Genomic DNA, 17,015 nt, shown 5'->3' on the forward strand with positions numbered 1-17,015 from the left:
GAGAGAATTTCAGACTCTTCCTATATATTTGGGTATACTGATTCAACAGCTTTGTAACTTTCTTGTTATTTCTCCACCCAGGTTTCCTGAACAGCTTTGAGGAGTTACAAGCAGAAGAATGTGGTATTCTGAATGGATGTGAAAATGGCCGATGTGTAAGAGTCCAGGAAGGCTACACCTGTGACTGCTTTGACGGTTATCACCTGGACATGGCCAAGATGACTTGTGTTGGTGAGGACAGCATATTATTTCTCCTGTTAGTCTGTCCAGTTTACTCGGTCACTTGACCTAAAGAGGGCCTGGAACAAAAGAGTTAGAGTCAATCACCTGAATTGTATTACAGATGCCAGTTTTGTTTTATTTGCTGCAAAAGTCAGTAATTATTGTTACGAAAATAACTATGTTGGTGTTCCTCAGCTCATCTTGGTCAATGCAGCTGTGTTCAGTTAAGTGTGTAGAAATGATCAGACAGATATTTGTGGAATGAAGCTTAGAATTCTTTGAAGAATTTAACTTTAATATATAGACCAAATGTTTTTAAAAAGCTTTAGTGAGCTAGGAGGATGGAACTGGGAGTAATTTTAGGAATGGATTTTTAGAGGAGTTGAATTGCCTAAATATGCAGATTCACCAACCACCTGGTGAAGTTTGGCCCCTGGTTCTCACTGATTTCAACAGTCAACAGACTCAACTATTCCTCTCACACTAGTAAATCTGTACATTTACTAACCAAGACATCTAAATCTTCACTTCAAACAACAAAACATGGGAATGGCAAGTGTCAATGAGAAGATGGAGCAAAACAACCTGCCCTCAGTGTAGAAGTCTAGTCGAAATTATGCGTGACTGTTTCAGTTTAAGGTCTGCACTAACCTTGCTTAGCATTATGCTCCGTAACCCACAGCTAAGGTCTCACAGCTCTATGAAGAGAAGCTGCCTACATGCCTTGTAATCTTCAGGACTTTATGGCAAGCTGGCCTCCTTAGCAAGAAAATGTGGCTCCTGTATGTCAGGCCAATGCTGCACGATGTTGAGTGCAGGTAGTTTGCTCTTCGCAACTGTTTAGCTGACAACACCAACAGCTCCTCAATTCAATTGTGTAAATACAGATGTTATACTGAGAACTTTGAGCTTCTTTCTTATAAGCCACTTTTCATCAGATAAACACCTGTAAGTGATTATTAAATTTTGTTTAGTGGCTTAGTCTGAATTTGAATTTGGTAATCTAACAGTTTAAGGCCCTTTAAAACCCTGTTGATTTCCTATGTTAACTTCCACCTCTTTCCAAATAACCTATTAGAGCTTTTGACCCAGCCTAGTTCCACCCAATCGGAGTTGAAAATAAAATTCTCAGGATATTCATGCAGATTGTTCTACTCTTGACAATGCTGGAAATTAAATGAGTTTTATCTACACACATACTGAAGTACATGTCTTTTGATGGCTGCTTGTTGCAGATGTGAACGAGTGCAGCGAGCTGAACAACAGGATGTCTCTCTGCAAGAATGCCAAGTGCATTAACACAGAAGGTTCGTACAAATGTTTGTGTCTCCCTGGGTACGTGCCTTCAGACAAGCCAAACTACTGCACACCACTGAACTCAGAACCAGAGAGTGAACTGGAGTAGAGGAAAATCTCGATATCCTAAGCCCATATACTCTGCACTGTATAAAGAAAAGGAAGAAAAGTATTTAACTTGAGAAGGCACCAGAGTAGCAAACGAAAGGGGAGAAAAGCATTAAATGTGTCAAAGGTGAGACATGATGGGCTGATTGTTTATCAGCTTCACTGAAGTGACAAACCAAATGGACACATTACTCTGTATGAAAGAAACAATCGAGTATATAGTGTGTTCGTAAAAAAAAAGTCTTTGAAAATATTCAAAAACAGTGCTGTTATTTTAAACAGAAGAGCTTTGGTTTTTATGGTTTTTTGTTTTGTTTTGTTTTTTTTTTATTATTGCTTGATTAATTTGGCATTTAAATAGTGATGGAAATATTTTATATTACTATGTCATTTTTTTGATTGTTCAGTTCCTTGCCTACTGTTCCTTTTCAGACCTTTTTCTGATAAGTACAAATTCTATGATACAGATATTCTTAGGCCATTTTGTAAGAACTGTTACACAGGGTGATGCTCCTCCTTCTCTGGAACATTGGTCAGTGACTTTTTTTTAATTTGCTAGTTGTCTGCCCTGTGGAGCAGGCACCACTTTATTTTTTTTCAAATGTTTATATACCTTGGCGAAATGTCCTTATATTCATTTTGTATCCTGTATGGTTGTTACTGCACTTAAAGTCTTTAGAATCTTTCTTGCCAAGTTCAAAGCTGCTAGTGGACAACATTGGATTCCTTTTGTACATTAAAACAAAAGATTTTAGCTCACGTCTGTATTGTAATGTGTAAATTGAACACAAGAGAGATCTTGTATGATTACCCTAACATATTAAAGCTGTATATTAAAACTCAATAAAATCACCTTTTTTTTAGAAAAAAAAGAAGCTATTTACTAATTGTGGCTTTTTTTCCTTCTTTTTTTTTTGGTGTTTATGTTGCAAGAATCAACCCTCAGGTGTTTACAGTGCTAGATTTAATTTACATTACAATAGTCATAGGGAGTTTTCTGGCTGGTTTTTCCTTCTCATGCTGTTTTAATAAGACCAGAATCTGAATTAGTTAATGCCTGAAGTTAGGCATTCAGGGGGAAGATTTCAAACACAGACCTACAGAAACTGTTTGACTTGGAAGCTGATTCCCATGGAATTTTTCTTCTTTCCTGGTTTAGGCATGTTTCCCACTAAATCTGCAAATACAGATTTTCTACAGTATGATGGCCTGGTTTTCAGAAAATACTGAAGACAAGGGGGAGAATTTCCTTCTTCTGATGAACTGTACCTTCCCATCAGCCCTTATTTTTCAGTGGAAGGAGAGAAAAAGATTAGGAGGCTGACAGATGTTTTATTTTGACCTTCTCCAGCATGAAAGAGTTTCTTTTGGTAATCCTGAAACAGGTCCTTTTGATATTTTTCAAATGAAATATTCTTGCTGTGTCTTTTAGACCTGCCTGACATTTTTAAGCAGAAGGATAACATGAGGTTTTAAAACGTGAGTTAAACTCGGTCCAATTGTCAGAAAATTACATTATTATTTCTTGTAAAAAGAAATACTTGTTTTGATTCTGAATAAAATTCTTTTCCAATATTCAGGTCAGCCACTGAACCAAAAATGTTTTAAGTTGTATCCCTTTCGGTACTCTGCACTACAGTAGATCTTATTAAAGTCCATGTGACTGTGAATTTGCAGAAGCATCTGTCTTTCCCAGACCCTCCTCTCTGTCTGCTGGAATTTGACTCCCACCTTCTTCTGCTTCAGAAACTGGCTGTGTTCACCTCTGAAAGACAGCATAGGCCCCAAAGGTGCCACTGCAACTGGCACTGCAGCCTCAGATTGTCAACATCACAGTCCTGCATCAATCTATCCCTAGCTAGGGAGCTAAAATGACAGTATGAGTCTCTGCTTTTTCCTGGGAGTTCACCAGTGTGACAGCTGAGGAAGTAACACTCAAACTTCAGTAGCCTTAGAAGTCTTTCCCTGGGGGACAAACACTGTACTGAACATGTAATTCTGAGCCACAAGATTGGCTTCTTGCTGATTTATTACATTTAAAAAAAAAAAAGCAAATTAAGAATAGCCTGGAACTTCACCATTCTTATAAAATATACACAGTCCGACCCCTTACTTTGTGTTATTTCAGACAAAAAACCAAACCAAATCAAACCAAAAGCAAAAAAACAAACAAAAAGGAAAACAATAACAAAAACACCAAACAAAAAAACCCCAAAACCAAAGACTAAAGTTGTTCCATAAGCGGTAAAACTAAAATGAAGCCTGAATTCTAATAACCTCTCTTTGTAACTCTCTCCTCAGCAGAACTAACTCCAGCTCCAGGTCCTTGCATCTCTGCCACTCTCAACAAGCACAGGTAGCACCTGTCTGCAGGTGTGGATGCCAGGACAGGGTGACGGATGCAGAGAATTTGACACAACTGCTGCCAAAACAAATGTTGTTGATGCTCTCAGCAGGGAGGATTGGTTGGGTCATTTGTCTCTAGCTGTTCATCAAACTTCACAGACCTCAGATTGTACTGGCTTTTTTGTCTAGATTGCCTTACACACATGGTTGAAGTTGGTCATGACGTTAAAAGCTATCAGTAGGTTCGGAGAGACGGCACACGCTGGCTCTGGTTCCATGGAAAACAAACTAGCCAGCAAACTTAAGCTGCCTATTGGCCTATCAGTTTTTGTTACCAGCAATTCACAAAAGAGATTTTGGTGTGTTCAGCCATCTTCCATCTCCCTTGCCTAATTCAAGAGGGCAGCAGTTGACCCAAGCCCTGAATGAAGCTTGAAACATTCTTTCGGTTCAACGGCCATGTCCTCAGCACAGTACGCTCTTCTATCAATCACAGACACTATATAAGCAAACAGCAGACTTTGCGTTTGCTTGTGCCTTTCCCTTTTACCTCTTTGTACCTCTAACATGCCTTAAAACACACACAGGGAGCCAAAAGCAGACCAAACGGCCTACATCCCAGTGCTTAGTATTCCACGTTTCCTGGCTCCAGGCCTTCAGAAATGCTTTAATAAAGGAACCACAATTGAAGGAATTAAGTGAAATTCAGACCATCTGACCTCAGCCTCTGGAGCCCACCTACTTTGCCTCAGTGTAGCAAGGCTGGTTCTGTCATTTCACCTGAAAAGCTGCACAGCTTAGGAATACAATTTTGATTCATAGTTAAACCAACGTTTTCTTAACATGATTAAGACAAGAGACTGGACACCATGGATGTAGCCATTTACTTGTTATAAGAGCTGTGGTTTAGGTGAGAGCCCTCAAAATACAGAAACCACCACATACAATTCCATGATTCAAGTTTCTGAATGCAGTAGAATCTGGAATTGATTACAATTTATACCAAATGGCACCAATACTTTATACATCCATATGGATTTTTTTTTAAAAAGTCCTTTTTCAGCCAGACATTTCCTTGCTACAAAAAATAAAATTGCTGACGTGGTAGAACTGAATTCTGCTAGTTCCCTTATAATGCCTCTGTGTTAATGAGAATGAAGTTACTATGGAACTAGAGTTACACACATTTCAGCTAGAAAGATATTTTATATGAACAGATACTTTCATGTTGGGATGCTATTCAGTGGAAGAAATTACCCAATGTTAAAACTATTCACTAAAGTGAGCACTAACATTCCTTGGGAAAAAACAGTCACAGCTGGACAGATCATTTTGATCCAAGAGACAGAACTCTCAGTCATGACAAATATTCAGCTAGTCAGTGGCAACTGACACACTCAAATTCCTGACTAAGAGAAGTCCCAAAATGCTAAAGGCACCAAAGTGGTTGTCATGACCCATTAGCTCACAGTGATCCTTACCCTCATATGGATTGAATCTGAGTTTGGCAGCAGAGGGGCTCCTGGCTTTGGCACTCTTTCCTAATTTCTCAAAAGGAAAGGTGACAGACCCTATTAGAGCATGTCATGGGCCTGATCTGGGCAGCAATTAAACCACAGTGCATTCCTTCAAAGTGCACAGCAAACTTACAAACCCCGCTGCTGCCTCTAGAAGACACTACAGTATTGTTCTTTTAACAATGCCACCCACGTCGAAGGGCAGTTTGTACTTGCTGGGGACTCTGTTAACACCAAGCAGGCCGAGGAAGCTATTAAGGAGCCATTCAGGCAAAGAAGAGGTGAACCGCTGTGTGTCACAGAGCCTACTGTTCCCTTCTGAGGTCATTATTTGGTAGTTGTGTAGCTTTTTCTCTCAGAAGGTCTGAAATTTATCAAGGGAAGTGACGTGTCCAAAAGAGGAGCAAAATAACTAAGAGTGAGTGAATGAGGAAAATCAGCCACTTACTGAAAGCTTCTCAATGAGTGACAATGTCACCTTGTGAGAGTAACACTATCGCGGGACTGGGCTACAGTCACTACATTCAACTGCAGGAATAACCTCACACAACAGAACTAGAAAATTTGGACCCACCTGGGACACCAACTCTGCAGCTGGTACTGGCTGTGTTTGCACACCAAGCTGTGCAAGATCTTGAACCCAAACACAACCCCTCACCAACCTTTACCATTTTAGTGCCCATGTAAAAATTAGAGAACATGTAGTGAAACAGGATTATCCTATGACAATATGCATTAATAAGTGATCTTGCTATCTATTGGGGAAAGAATAACATAAACCAAAGAAATGCAAGATGTCAGCCATGTCAGGTTTTCTTCAAGACCACTGAATCACCAGATATGTATTTTGACACATAGACTCCTAATGGAAGTCTTCAGGCTGCATGTTTTGTCCCAGCTGTGTCTATGGCCTGTGATTGCTCTTCTCCCTCTCATGCTCTAAGCCTGAGAAGATACCACTGTGCCTCTGCAGCTGAGCAACCTCACTGAACTCTGAAATTTGCCATGCCTAAAGCAGGAAATTGCATAAGGAGCCTCCAGAGGTCCCTTCCAAGATACATTTTTCCATGAGACCAGGCTGTGACCTGACACAACAGCCTCTGCTATCTATCCTTGTGTGATAGGGAACTGGACGGAGGGAACATGACCTCCTCCCCTTCTTTTCCCACACCTGAGCACCTGTCAGGTGCAGTCTAGACAAAACAGAGCACCAATCTGCTCAGACCACCTCAGGCGAATCCCATCCAGCAGGACCATTATGCACAATGTGCACTGCTGCTTGTAATTGACCGATATGTCCTTAAAGAGTTAAGTGGCAACATCAGGTAAAAGGAAGTTTTGAAGTAAAGTTTTTGTCCTGACAAAGGACACAGAGGAGAGAAGAAATTAGGATATTCTTATTTCATGCTACACTGACTTTTCCTTCTCCTCAAGTCATGCTTTGCCACACACTGCTTTCCATTAGCTCCGAACCAAGGAGGATGGAGAGGATACTGCTAGCCAGAATGGAAAATTTCTACGTGACAATTTCAGCATCACCTCCAATCCCTATCTGCTTACGCTGCCAGGATCCATCTGAGCTGCATTTTTCCAAAGCACTCCATATTGATTTAGTTCCCCTCCCACTGAAACCTGTGGCACCTACATGGATTCCAGTGGGAGCAGAGAAAAGGCTGTGCCAAGCTCTCTTTAAAAAAATCCCACAATGTGTGTTTAATGAGGAATGTCTCTGGCAGAAAAGTTTTGAATGCAGCTAAGCAGATTTTTTATTTCTTTCACATTAACAGTTCGATTTCTGTCACTTCCCATCCAGGCGGTAGCTGCCTGGAAGGGTGGGTAAGGCCTGTTCCAAAATCTTGAGCAGGATATTGTCTGTTTTCACCTAAAACTGAATGAAACTTTACTGTCATTGAAGTTGCCCTGTAATTTTGTGAGTGGGCACCATTCTCAGGATTCACAACTCCTCTTCTTGCTGCAGGCAGCCATCCAACTCAGCTCCAGCTGCAAGGGCATTCCTGGCTTTCTGTTCCATTTGATACTCCTTTCCAGGACCAGTCTTCACTGGAATGCTGCCTCTGCTTTTTTACCTCCAGCACATCCTGTCATTTGCTCATAATCCAAAGCCTCAGCATCCCATGTACCCAATCCTTCCTGTTCATTGACACTGGACTCCATAAAGTAGTTTTCAGTCTCTAAATAAAGATTTGGCATGTGGTGAAATTGATAGGTGCTATCCGGTACTTAGAAAAATCTTCTGCCAAGGTAAACCAATCATTTGCCTCGCAGCAATCTCTCCTCACAGAAATAGAAGGCACCATCAAGTCAACTAAACTACCCAGAGAGATGTGACGTTCATTGTTCCTCTTTTACCATAAGCAAGAAATTTCAAACATGCCTTCAGCAATGAATGTGTTCTTTGGCCTGCAGCGTTACCTAACTGAGCTGAACAGCAAACATGAAATAAGGAAGTTTCAAAAATAAAGCAGGAAGGGGAAACCCTTTTCTTTGCACAACAGTGAGTTGAATGAACATGGAACTCGCATTCATATTTGCTCATAATTAGACATAATTTTTTTTAAAAAAGCTCAATAAAAAGAAAATTATTATTTTAAAATTCCCTTAAGCTGCAAAGAAAAAAAGGGGACTCTATTAACTGTATTACTGATTGCAACGTTAGTTCATTTTAGCACATTGAATTTAAACCAAAGCAGATGATAGGAAGCTTTTGAAGGTTTCATTATTGAGTGAAACAATACATAGTGCATTTAAACATATATATTAATTTCACATCTGGTAATAGTTCTGATATTGGGTTACTCCACCAGAAGGCAGCAATAACTATTTTTAGCCCATTTGGCCCTTACCTCATCCAGTAAAACTAGGTTTATATTTGAGTGTTTGCTGAAAACATTACATCTACCACATATTAGACCTAACAAAACACATGCAAATGCATACCACAAGGAAGATAGTCCATGAAAATCTAACACTATAGGTACTTTCCCTGTCTTAACATATAACTCAAAGCAGCTCCTAGAGACTCAGGAGCATACAAGACTCCAGGGCAAGGACCTCAAGCAGGAGCTTCTTGCACATGGCCTATCAGCCTCCAGGGCAGACCAAGGGAAAGGTGCCCCCCAGCTCTCTCTCACTGCGATTCCCCTATACTTTTAATGTCTCTGGTTTAGTTCCATGCAATTTCCACTGTCAGCTCTTCATCCTTCTGACAAATGCCACTGACAGCGTCTGTTAGTATGAACATTTTCCCACCTAATTTTGGTGCAACTCCACTGACTTCAGTGACTCACACAGGAGTAACTGTGCTCCCAATAAAGAACTACAGCAATTTTCTAACACTTCAAATTTTCAACAAATAAATCAATTCAAAACTGTGATGAATGAAGTGTCTAAAACCTTCTGAAAGAGATATAGCGACACTGAAGAAATTTACAATTATAAATTTTTTTCTGTTTTTCAAATCAAGTAGTATCTCGCTGAACCCTTCCAACTCCCCTGTTGGCAACAAGAAGCATGAATTGAAACATAATTAAAGAACAAATTGTAAGAGTCAAATCAAGCTTTTTAAACTCCGGTTTTCAAGGTTTAAGTTGTCTTCATATGAATCATTTTTTCAAATCAAGTAGTATCTCGCTGAACCCTTCCAACTCCCCTGTTGGCAACAAGAAGCATGAATTGAAACATAATTAAAGAACAAATTGTAAGAGTCAAATCAAGCTTTTTAAACTCCAGTTTTCAAGGTTTAAGTTGTCTTCATATGAATCATTTTATTGTGGAATTATAAATGGGATAGAGTATCAGCAGCTTGCAGAATTTATTAGTTTTATTATATATTATATATTAATAAGTATTAATAAAAGTTAATAGAATTCTGCCATTGCACAACCAGCATATTTGAATCCTACACCAGCTGTTCAATAACTGGGCAGAAATTTAAGCAAATGTCATAACGGCTTGGAGATACAGTAGTAGAGATTAAGCCCTTGCGATTTGTTTGGGCAGAACACTGCAGGAAAAAGAAGTGCTGAAAAAGGAGTGCTCCAGGGAAGGCTGCTGTTCGCGGATTTGAACGGCAAAGATACTTTTTGTCCTCCTGACTTGTCGCTAGAGGTCAGCACAGCACCTGAAGTGCCACACTGTTCTCCTTTAAGGAATGGTAAGAAAATCCACAACTCTTAGAGGGAAGCAGTGGTCTTAAGAAACAGCTCCAAGAAGAAAAAATCTATGTTTCTGCAATGGGAGAAATGTGAAGCCTCAGAAAAAACACAGCAGGAACAAAAAAACCTGAGCCCAAAATGAGAAAAAAAGCATGTTAGAAGTTTAGACAATCTCTCAGAGCAATGGCTGAGCAAGTCTGACAGCAGCTATTTTCAAGAGAGCCATTAGCCTAAGGTAGAAGTTATCACCTAGCAGGTCCAGCTGACTAACACTGTGATGACTCTTCCTGATGCATGAAAAATAAACTGTTTAATCGCCCTGCACAACAAAATTCCTGCCCTAGGCTGTGAACAGCTGGTCTAGCTCATGTAAAGCTAGCTCATACATGCAGGTCAAGGAGATAGGGAAAGTATTAACTGCTCTGGAACAATTCCTAAGAATGGTGGGGAGGGGGGGACACACCAACAAACTCTCGTCTTCCCAGCATAACACAAGAGATATCCACTGTTTGATCCTTGCCCCTTTGATGTCACTGAAGAAACCTCATGATTAGGGAGTTTCACTGTGCATGCTGCTACTCCTGTCCCCTGGGGCCTCTCAAGGGCCTGATTGCGGTCAGCCAGGAGGTGACATGCTATCATGGCACCTGACAGGAATCGCGATGGAGCAGCTCTTCCTATTCCTTTTAGAAGGAATCTAAAGACAGGTGCAAGCAAGAGAAATTTGGCACCGAAGAAATGTTACATTGGCAGGGCAAATGAGTCACCTCTCCTAGCACATGTGCCAGAAAGGGGTCTGTGTTCCAGTAGGATTTGTGGTGCTCAACCACCACTCTAGCAGAGGAGTACATGTTTGTCAGCATGATTTGGACTCCAACAAAGAACTGTGCAGCTATATCCCAAAAATCTATTCAGACCAGATTGCCCTGCCTCAAATGGTAGCAAAGGGGCTTGGGCTGCAATACCTTCCATAAACTGCTACAACAACATTTAGCACAACTTAACCTAACCTGTTTCCCCTGTTCTGGCAAATCAGTAAATAAACAACTTGAAAACCAGAAATATTTAGTTATCAAATTGGAAAGCCCCTTGGATTAGTGGCAAGGGAAACTATAGGAGAATAAAATTCACACCATGGATAAAGTAACTCACCTTGGTCAATGAAGTATAACAAGGTGAAACCAGTGTAAATGAGAACATAATTCCATTACCCAAACAAAAAGCAGAAATATTTTATCAATTTTTAAATATTTTCTTTCCAAATCTACACCTGACTATAAAGGGATGAGTAAGATGGTGTGCACCCAGATTCTAGAAACCATAAAAAAGTTAACAGATTCATGCAGGGAAGTGTTTTTGCTAGGGATGCATTACCTGTAAAACGTATTATTGCTCTTTTATTAATACATTTTACACCAAAGAGGAAAAAAATCATCCCTGCTATATGTTTTCTCACTTTTGAAGTTTGGAAACTCCAATTCTAAAAGACACATTAAAATAAATGCAAGAGTAGAAAAGATCAAACCTCTAAGGGCTGAAGTGCAGGACTATAATGCCTGAGGTCATCTCTCCATTACTAATACCTTTGAGTCATAGTACATGGGAGTCAAAAATGGGCACCTTGTTGTGCCAAGTGTTGTAAAAAAGGCTTTCTCTCAACAGAGGTATAAAATGAAAAAATAAGATGGATACAGATTGAAAAAAAGTATACAAATAAATAATGAGGTAATGCTAGTGAGCAGCTGCCCCCCTGTACAAACAAAGCATGCAGTCAGGAATAGGGACTTCTGACATGACATCCTGAGCAGTCAGGAGAGCAGAGAAGCCACCCACAAAGATGGGCATCACCAGAAGAAGAATCTGTTGGGGATAATTTCTGATAGTTCAAGAACCTGTTCAAATTTTAAATAGCCCCTTTTACCTACTTGGAACAAAACATCACCTGCTGCTCTGCAGCAACAGTGTTGACATTTTTGGAGCATAGGGGGACAAAGAAAAGTTTTGCAGGACAGTGTGGTAATGCTGTAGTTGTTTATAGCAGCTTCTCACAAGTGGGAGAGAAAATACACGGGTGCTTACAGGAAAATTTTGTAAGTGGAAATATAAGATGAAATCATGAGCTTTCTGGAAGCAGACCAAATTATATATACTGTAAGCAGGACAGAAGCAGCACAAAAAGAACTTTGAACATAAAGATGTGACTGAAAAGGGAACAGGAGAAACACCAAACACAACTGGAAAAAAAAAAAAAAGATTAAAATCAGAAACAACAAACAGCATAAGCTTTCCAAATAAAAGTATTACTTCCTGTGAGACCTTTGGCAAGTTATTCTATTTCCTCATAAATACCATGGAGATAATGTTTCCTGCTGTCACCAGCTCCCTAAAAGCTTTAAACTCCTGGTTGTTTGTAGAGAAATCAATCCCAGGGAAGAGATGGGGATATACAAAAGGTTTGGGCCTTAAGAACTTTAGCATTTTGTAAATAAAGCTTAAACTTTAATCTTCACCATTATGCTGCCATAAGGTTTAACGCATGTTCTTTGTTTAAGGTACAGAATAAAAAAATATGCATTCTGTTTTGGTAAACAAGAAGGTGAAAAACAAATTAGACTTCTATTTGAGGTCTCCATTACCACACAATCAATCAAAAGCACACACAGACAGGTTATGGAATGAAAGATCACAGAGATTACAGACCACAACTGTGCTAAACTCATGAGGCCACAAACACATGGGGTTGAAAATCAGTCTTCTAAGTGTATGTTGAGTCACAGCTTCAGTCTGACCTGTGGTTTTCCCTGACTTCTTTTTTAAGATCACAATGAACTGTTCTTCAGCTTTGCCCCATAGCTGTGAGCAGCAGATCTGTTGGGATACATCTACATTTTGATGATTTGTCTGAGTGGCAGAGGGGAGGAAATCAATACATCTTCTATGCAGTGAACATAAGCTACAATTAGAAAGGCCCTTTAATTCACATCTCCCCAGCTGCTATAAACTGGCATAGATACATTAAAACCAATTGGCCAGATTCCCCAGACAAATCAGTGTCACTCCACTGAAGTTGATGAAGCAACACCAACTTGTAGAAGTTAGGGATCTGGCCCACAGCCTGCACTGCAGTCCAGAAAGGCCATCTGTGTTTAACAGCATCAGAAATCAAAAGGAAAGTCTTTATAATTTACTCAATATTACTGAGACAAATGATTTCCTTGATGTTAAGTCATGGAACAAGACTAAACAAGAGCTATAATAGATATAAAATAGCTTTTGGTTTCTTCCTCAGTATAGTTTTACCAGGAAAAGTTATGTAATTTCTTGCAAAGTATTCCATGAGGCTACGAAATGTGAAGGCAAGAAGGAGACAACTGAGGAGGGAAGAGGAACAGGAATAACACTGTAAGAAATGCAAGCTATTCAATTAATTATAGGCATGACAAAATAAAGTGTGCTGCCCTGTTCATGCCGACTTTATATCAAACCTATTCCCACTGATGTCAATGAAAAGAGTGGCATAACACAATACTGCTCAGTAGCACAAAGGAAGGGCAGCATAAAGGCTCAGTTAGTCCAGCTTTTTATTTTGGAAGCAGTTATGAAAAGCTTCCATATTCAAGCTTCATGGGAATTTGGATACCATTTTTACCATCCTAGTTGGGAAAAGACACATACAGAGCTAGAACTAACTCAGTAATTAGCACTGGGGGGAAGGCATATCAAAGCATCTAAATTCGTGTTTTGTGGCTCACTGGTAGAAATCAATGTTATTTGTGCAAAGCCCCTCTGAGGTGTCCAGGAAAAAGCAGTGCTTTTCTCATGCTGCCATGCAATAGCTCAATCTTAAGTTTTCTAAGGTGAAGAATTCATTATTCCCTTTACTTTGAACGAGCTGTCTTTACACACCGAACTCACTGAAAAGAGTTTGTTTATGCTCATAACACATGCACACACGTGTATTTTCAGGGCACAGAGTGTAAATGAACTGTGAAGACAAGATGCTCTGAATTCCAGGCAACCAAACACATCCCCATGAGTTCTGGGTGACGCAATGTCACTCTGTATCTGCTCTCACAGCCATTGTTTGTCCTAGAGGCTAATACATAAGAAGGATGAGTAAAAATGGGGCTCTCAGAGAAAACACGTCTTCTGCTTTGGCAAGGAAAAAATTAACTGCACCTGACAAGCATCTGCACCTGACAAGCATCTGCCCTCAGCAACTGTTTCTCACCCTGCTTCTAGCTCTCTTGTGGCTCCGCTAGCTACCTGATCAGTCCCCAGAGGAAACTCTGAAGTGAAAACACTGAAGATCTCTTTCAAGAGAGACTCTCCTCGAGAAGCAAAGGTAAAGTGGGAGTGAAAAAGTTTGCACACTGGGTGACAATTTCTTCCAGTGTGCAAAGTGGGACAGAGAGTAGAAATTCTGCTTTAACCTGCATTCTATTTTTAATGTTTAGGGGTGTTTTGAATGACATTGAGAAAAGATGTGTGTGATTGAAAGAAAGACTACCACCAAAATCAGAGCAAGCAGGTTCATGGCATTGGGCCCTACTGGCACTGGGCTGACACAAGGCAAGCAGCTATTCAAGACTAAGCCTCTCCAGGGCGCTGGCAGTGCTTGGTGCTAACAGCATACAGAGAATGTGTGATGCAAATTTAAGTCTGTAACCACTAGTAACTCATTGAGAGGATTTAAGATTTCAACTAAACTACATTTGAATAAAGGTATGCACAAATGAATTACTGGTAAGCAGCTTTGCATTTCAGTGCTGTTATACTGCAAAGATCAACTTTACAGAAACAGACTTAGGCCTATTCCACAGGTGTTCCATAGTAATTCAATCAACTTTCTCTCACTGCCAGTCCTTTGGCCTTGGTCTAAGATCTGAAAGAGCCAGAAAAACTGCAGCTTGCCTTCAGTCATCTTTTAAGCAAAATCTAGTTCCATATTTCAGCTGAATTTGGTATTTGATTCACTGTTCACTACAAAGAATTATACTCCTCTTTATCAGATTTGTAGTACATGATCTGCAAAAATCAGTATCTTCTTAAGATTTTAAACTTTAATTATTAACACAGGAAAAAATATCTTAAATATCATAACTTCCCTCTATAAACCAAATTATTGATTTTGCTTGAAGCATTGCATTTTGGTTTAACTTTATTAAAAAAAAACACCTTCAAGGAAAATCTTGCTTTATTATTATTATTAGTTTTCAAAAAATCAACAACAATGTTTATTCACACCCCGGTTGCATGTCTCTTCTTTTTTTCATAAGCAATCACATTCCTGTCGTGACAGACAGGATCTTTGCAAAGTTCTCAACAAGGCAGGGACTTTCCTGAAGATGCTCTTGACTTTTATATAATGTGCTCTGACATCACATAGTCTACCAAACTTTAACATAGATTTTCTAATTCATACATAAAACACTATACTAGCTAATAATCAGAATAATTTCCTAGATAATATGACTGAAATAAAAGGTTTAATGTTCTCCAGATTTCTTAAATGCCACAGGTCCTTAACTCTCACCACTTTCAGCATGATCCCTTATGTGTATAATTCACATAAAAATCTCAAACAGAAGAAAAATTATTTGTCCACAGAACAACATCTATCTTTTAAGTCTCTACCTTCGCCCTAAAATAATCACCAATCTCAAACCATACATTAGAGTCTTCAGTAAGCACACTGCTATTCTATCACGAAACTAACATTATAAAGACCAGCAGAAAGGTTTTTTACAACAATTTACTTAATCTGCATAAAGTGAAGGAAAGGCATGTACCTTAGACAGTGGAAAATGTAGGGAGAGGGCAAAGAGATAAAAAGAGAAGAAAGTACCATACTATATTCTCTTCTTGACTGAGTATAATGTGAAAATGGTTAATTTCTTTTTTCAAGCTTGACAGAACCTTGGAAGCTTGATATGTATTTTTAAAACTGAAAATAATTAAATCAGAAAGTTCTGATTAAAAAAAATCAAAATAATTAATTTTTTCTCAAATTAATTCATAAAACATATTTGAGGATTTTGGTGTAGTTGCTATTCAAGAGCTGTAGCCGCACAGCCATCCTCATGGAATATGTGCATGACAATCCTGTTTTCCTGAATGTAAACACAGTTTGCTTAAACACTTCCAGTCTGCAGGGTAAGTTTCACTAAGGAAGAGAGTACTCAGATGAAATGATGATTCATAGACTTTAAATTTCATTCTTAAGCATGAAAGATTTGCACCTCCTATAAGACATATTTTGTCTTCTTAAAACATGCTAGCCACCTTTGTCCTCTTTTCTAAGCCAAAGAATATCTTTGGTCAAACTCACCAGTTTCAAATATTTAATCAAAATTGAATACTTAAAGAAAGTAATAATTACTCAAGAGACTAAAGCCTATTGCTACCCTGTCTCCTCATTTTTTTGTAGAGTATGAAAGATGACATCCTAGCATGTTTTTGAAAAAGTGTTTTCTTCATGAGAAGAGAACTGTGTCTGCAGAGCAATCTTTCTAAATTCTTTTACTTGTATTAGTGGGGAAGAGCAAAAAACCCTAAGATCTTTCCTTTGTTTAAATGCATTTCCTGCCTTCCTTACTGCTATAGACTGTGTTGTGGCAGTCCTATTTATAGTCCAAAGAAAGGAAAAAGCACCACTGGAGGCAGGAAAACTAAGTTGGGAAAGAATAGAAGGAAGTGTGGTTGCCATTTAGCCAAACAATCTAGAACTAATTGAGCTCAAAAGAGCCCCAGCCTCAGTGAAGCTGCTGGGAGTGAACAGAGCACAGTCCTGCTTCTCTCTTCAGGGCCCTGCCAGGGCTACTGAGCATGAGAGTCAGGTACAGGACACTGCTGGGCAGCAAATAACCTCAGCATCTCAACACTGTGAGAAGAACCCTTTCAAAAGAGGAGTGTGCCGAAAGTCGGATACCTATCAAATTAAGGTAAATGTCTCCTTCTGGTGTTTCTGCTTGCTGCATGCTCCAAGTCTTTTCAACCTGCTAAATGAAAAAAGAATGGGCTTTGGAGAAGGAATGGCATCTGACTTTTAGATAAAATTTGGTAGCATGTCTGATTTTTAGATAAAGAAATCTGAATTCAGTTACAGATTCTTCAAAATTTTCTTAAGCAAAAGAAGCTTTTGTCATATATCCATAACATAACTTTGCTGTTTTCCTCACTTATGTCATATTCATCTTATAATCTGTGATTAAGTACTAGAGAAATGTTGATGGTAAATATATGCCCTGAAGGAAAATATGAAGTCAACACTGCAATAGGTTAAAGATTTAGAAACAGAGAGAGTGAGGGAGAAGGACATGTAATCTATATTTATGTATATAATCTATAA

The 17,015-nt window shown here is 39.2% G+C and overlaps 2 protein-coding genes across 4 annotated transcripts in view; both read left to right on the top strand.

The window, feature by feature from the left end:
- The window catches only part of LTBP1 (latent transforming growth factor beta binding protein 1), a 193,889-nt gene extending 191,394 nt beyond the window's left edge, over window positions 1-2,495 (top strand). For all 3 annotated transcript variants that reach the window (XM_017806812.1, XM_017806813.1, XM_017806815.1), the window contains 2 exons: window positions 82-231; window positions 1,458-2,495. In XM_017806812.1, coding sequence (XP_017662301.1) covers window positions 82-231; window positions 1,458-1,627 — 320 coding nt within the window. In that variant the 3' untranslated portion in view covers window positions 1,628-2,495. The remainder of the gene's footprint in view (window positions 1-81; window positions 232-1,457) is intronic.
- Window positions 2,496-16,440: 13,945 nt separating this feature from the next.
- The window catches only part of RASGRP3 (RAS guanyl releasing protein 3), a 59,190-nt gene continuing 58,615 nt past the window's right edge, over window positions 16,441-17,015 (top strand). Inside the window, exon 1 of the mRNA XM_017806848.1 lies at window positions 16,441-16,608. The gene's annotated coding sequence lies outside the window, so the exon portion shown is untranslated. The remainder of the gene's footprint in view (window positions 16,609-17,015) is intronic.

This window comes from Lepidothrix coronata, unplaced genomic scaffold (genome assembly GCF_001604755.1).
Source record: "Lepidothrix coronata isolate B3197 unplaced genomic scaffold, Lepidothrix_coronata-1.0 Scaffold16, whole genome shotgun sequence".
Classification (NCBI taxonomy): domain Eukaryota; kingdom Metazoa; phylum Chordata; class Aves; order Passeriformes; family Pipridae; genus Lepidothrix; species Lepidothrix coronata.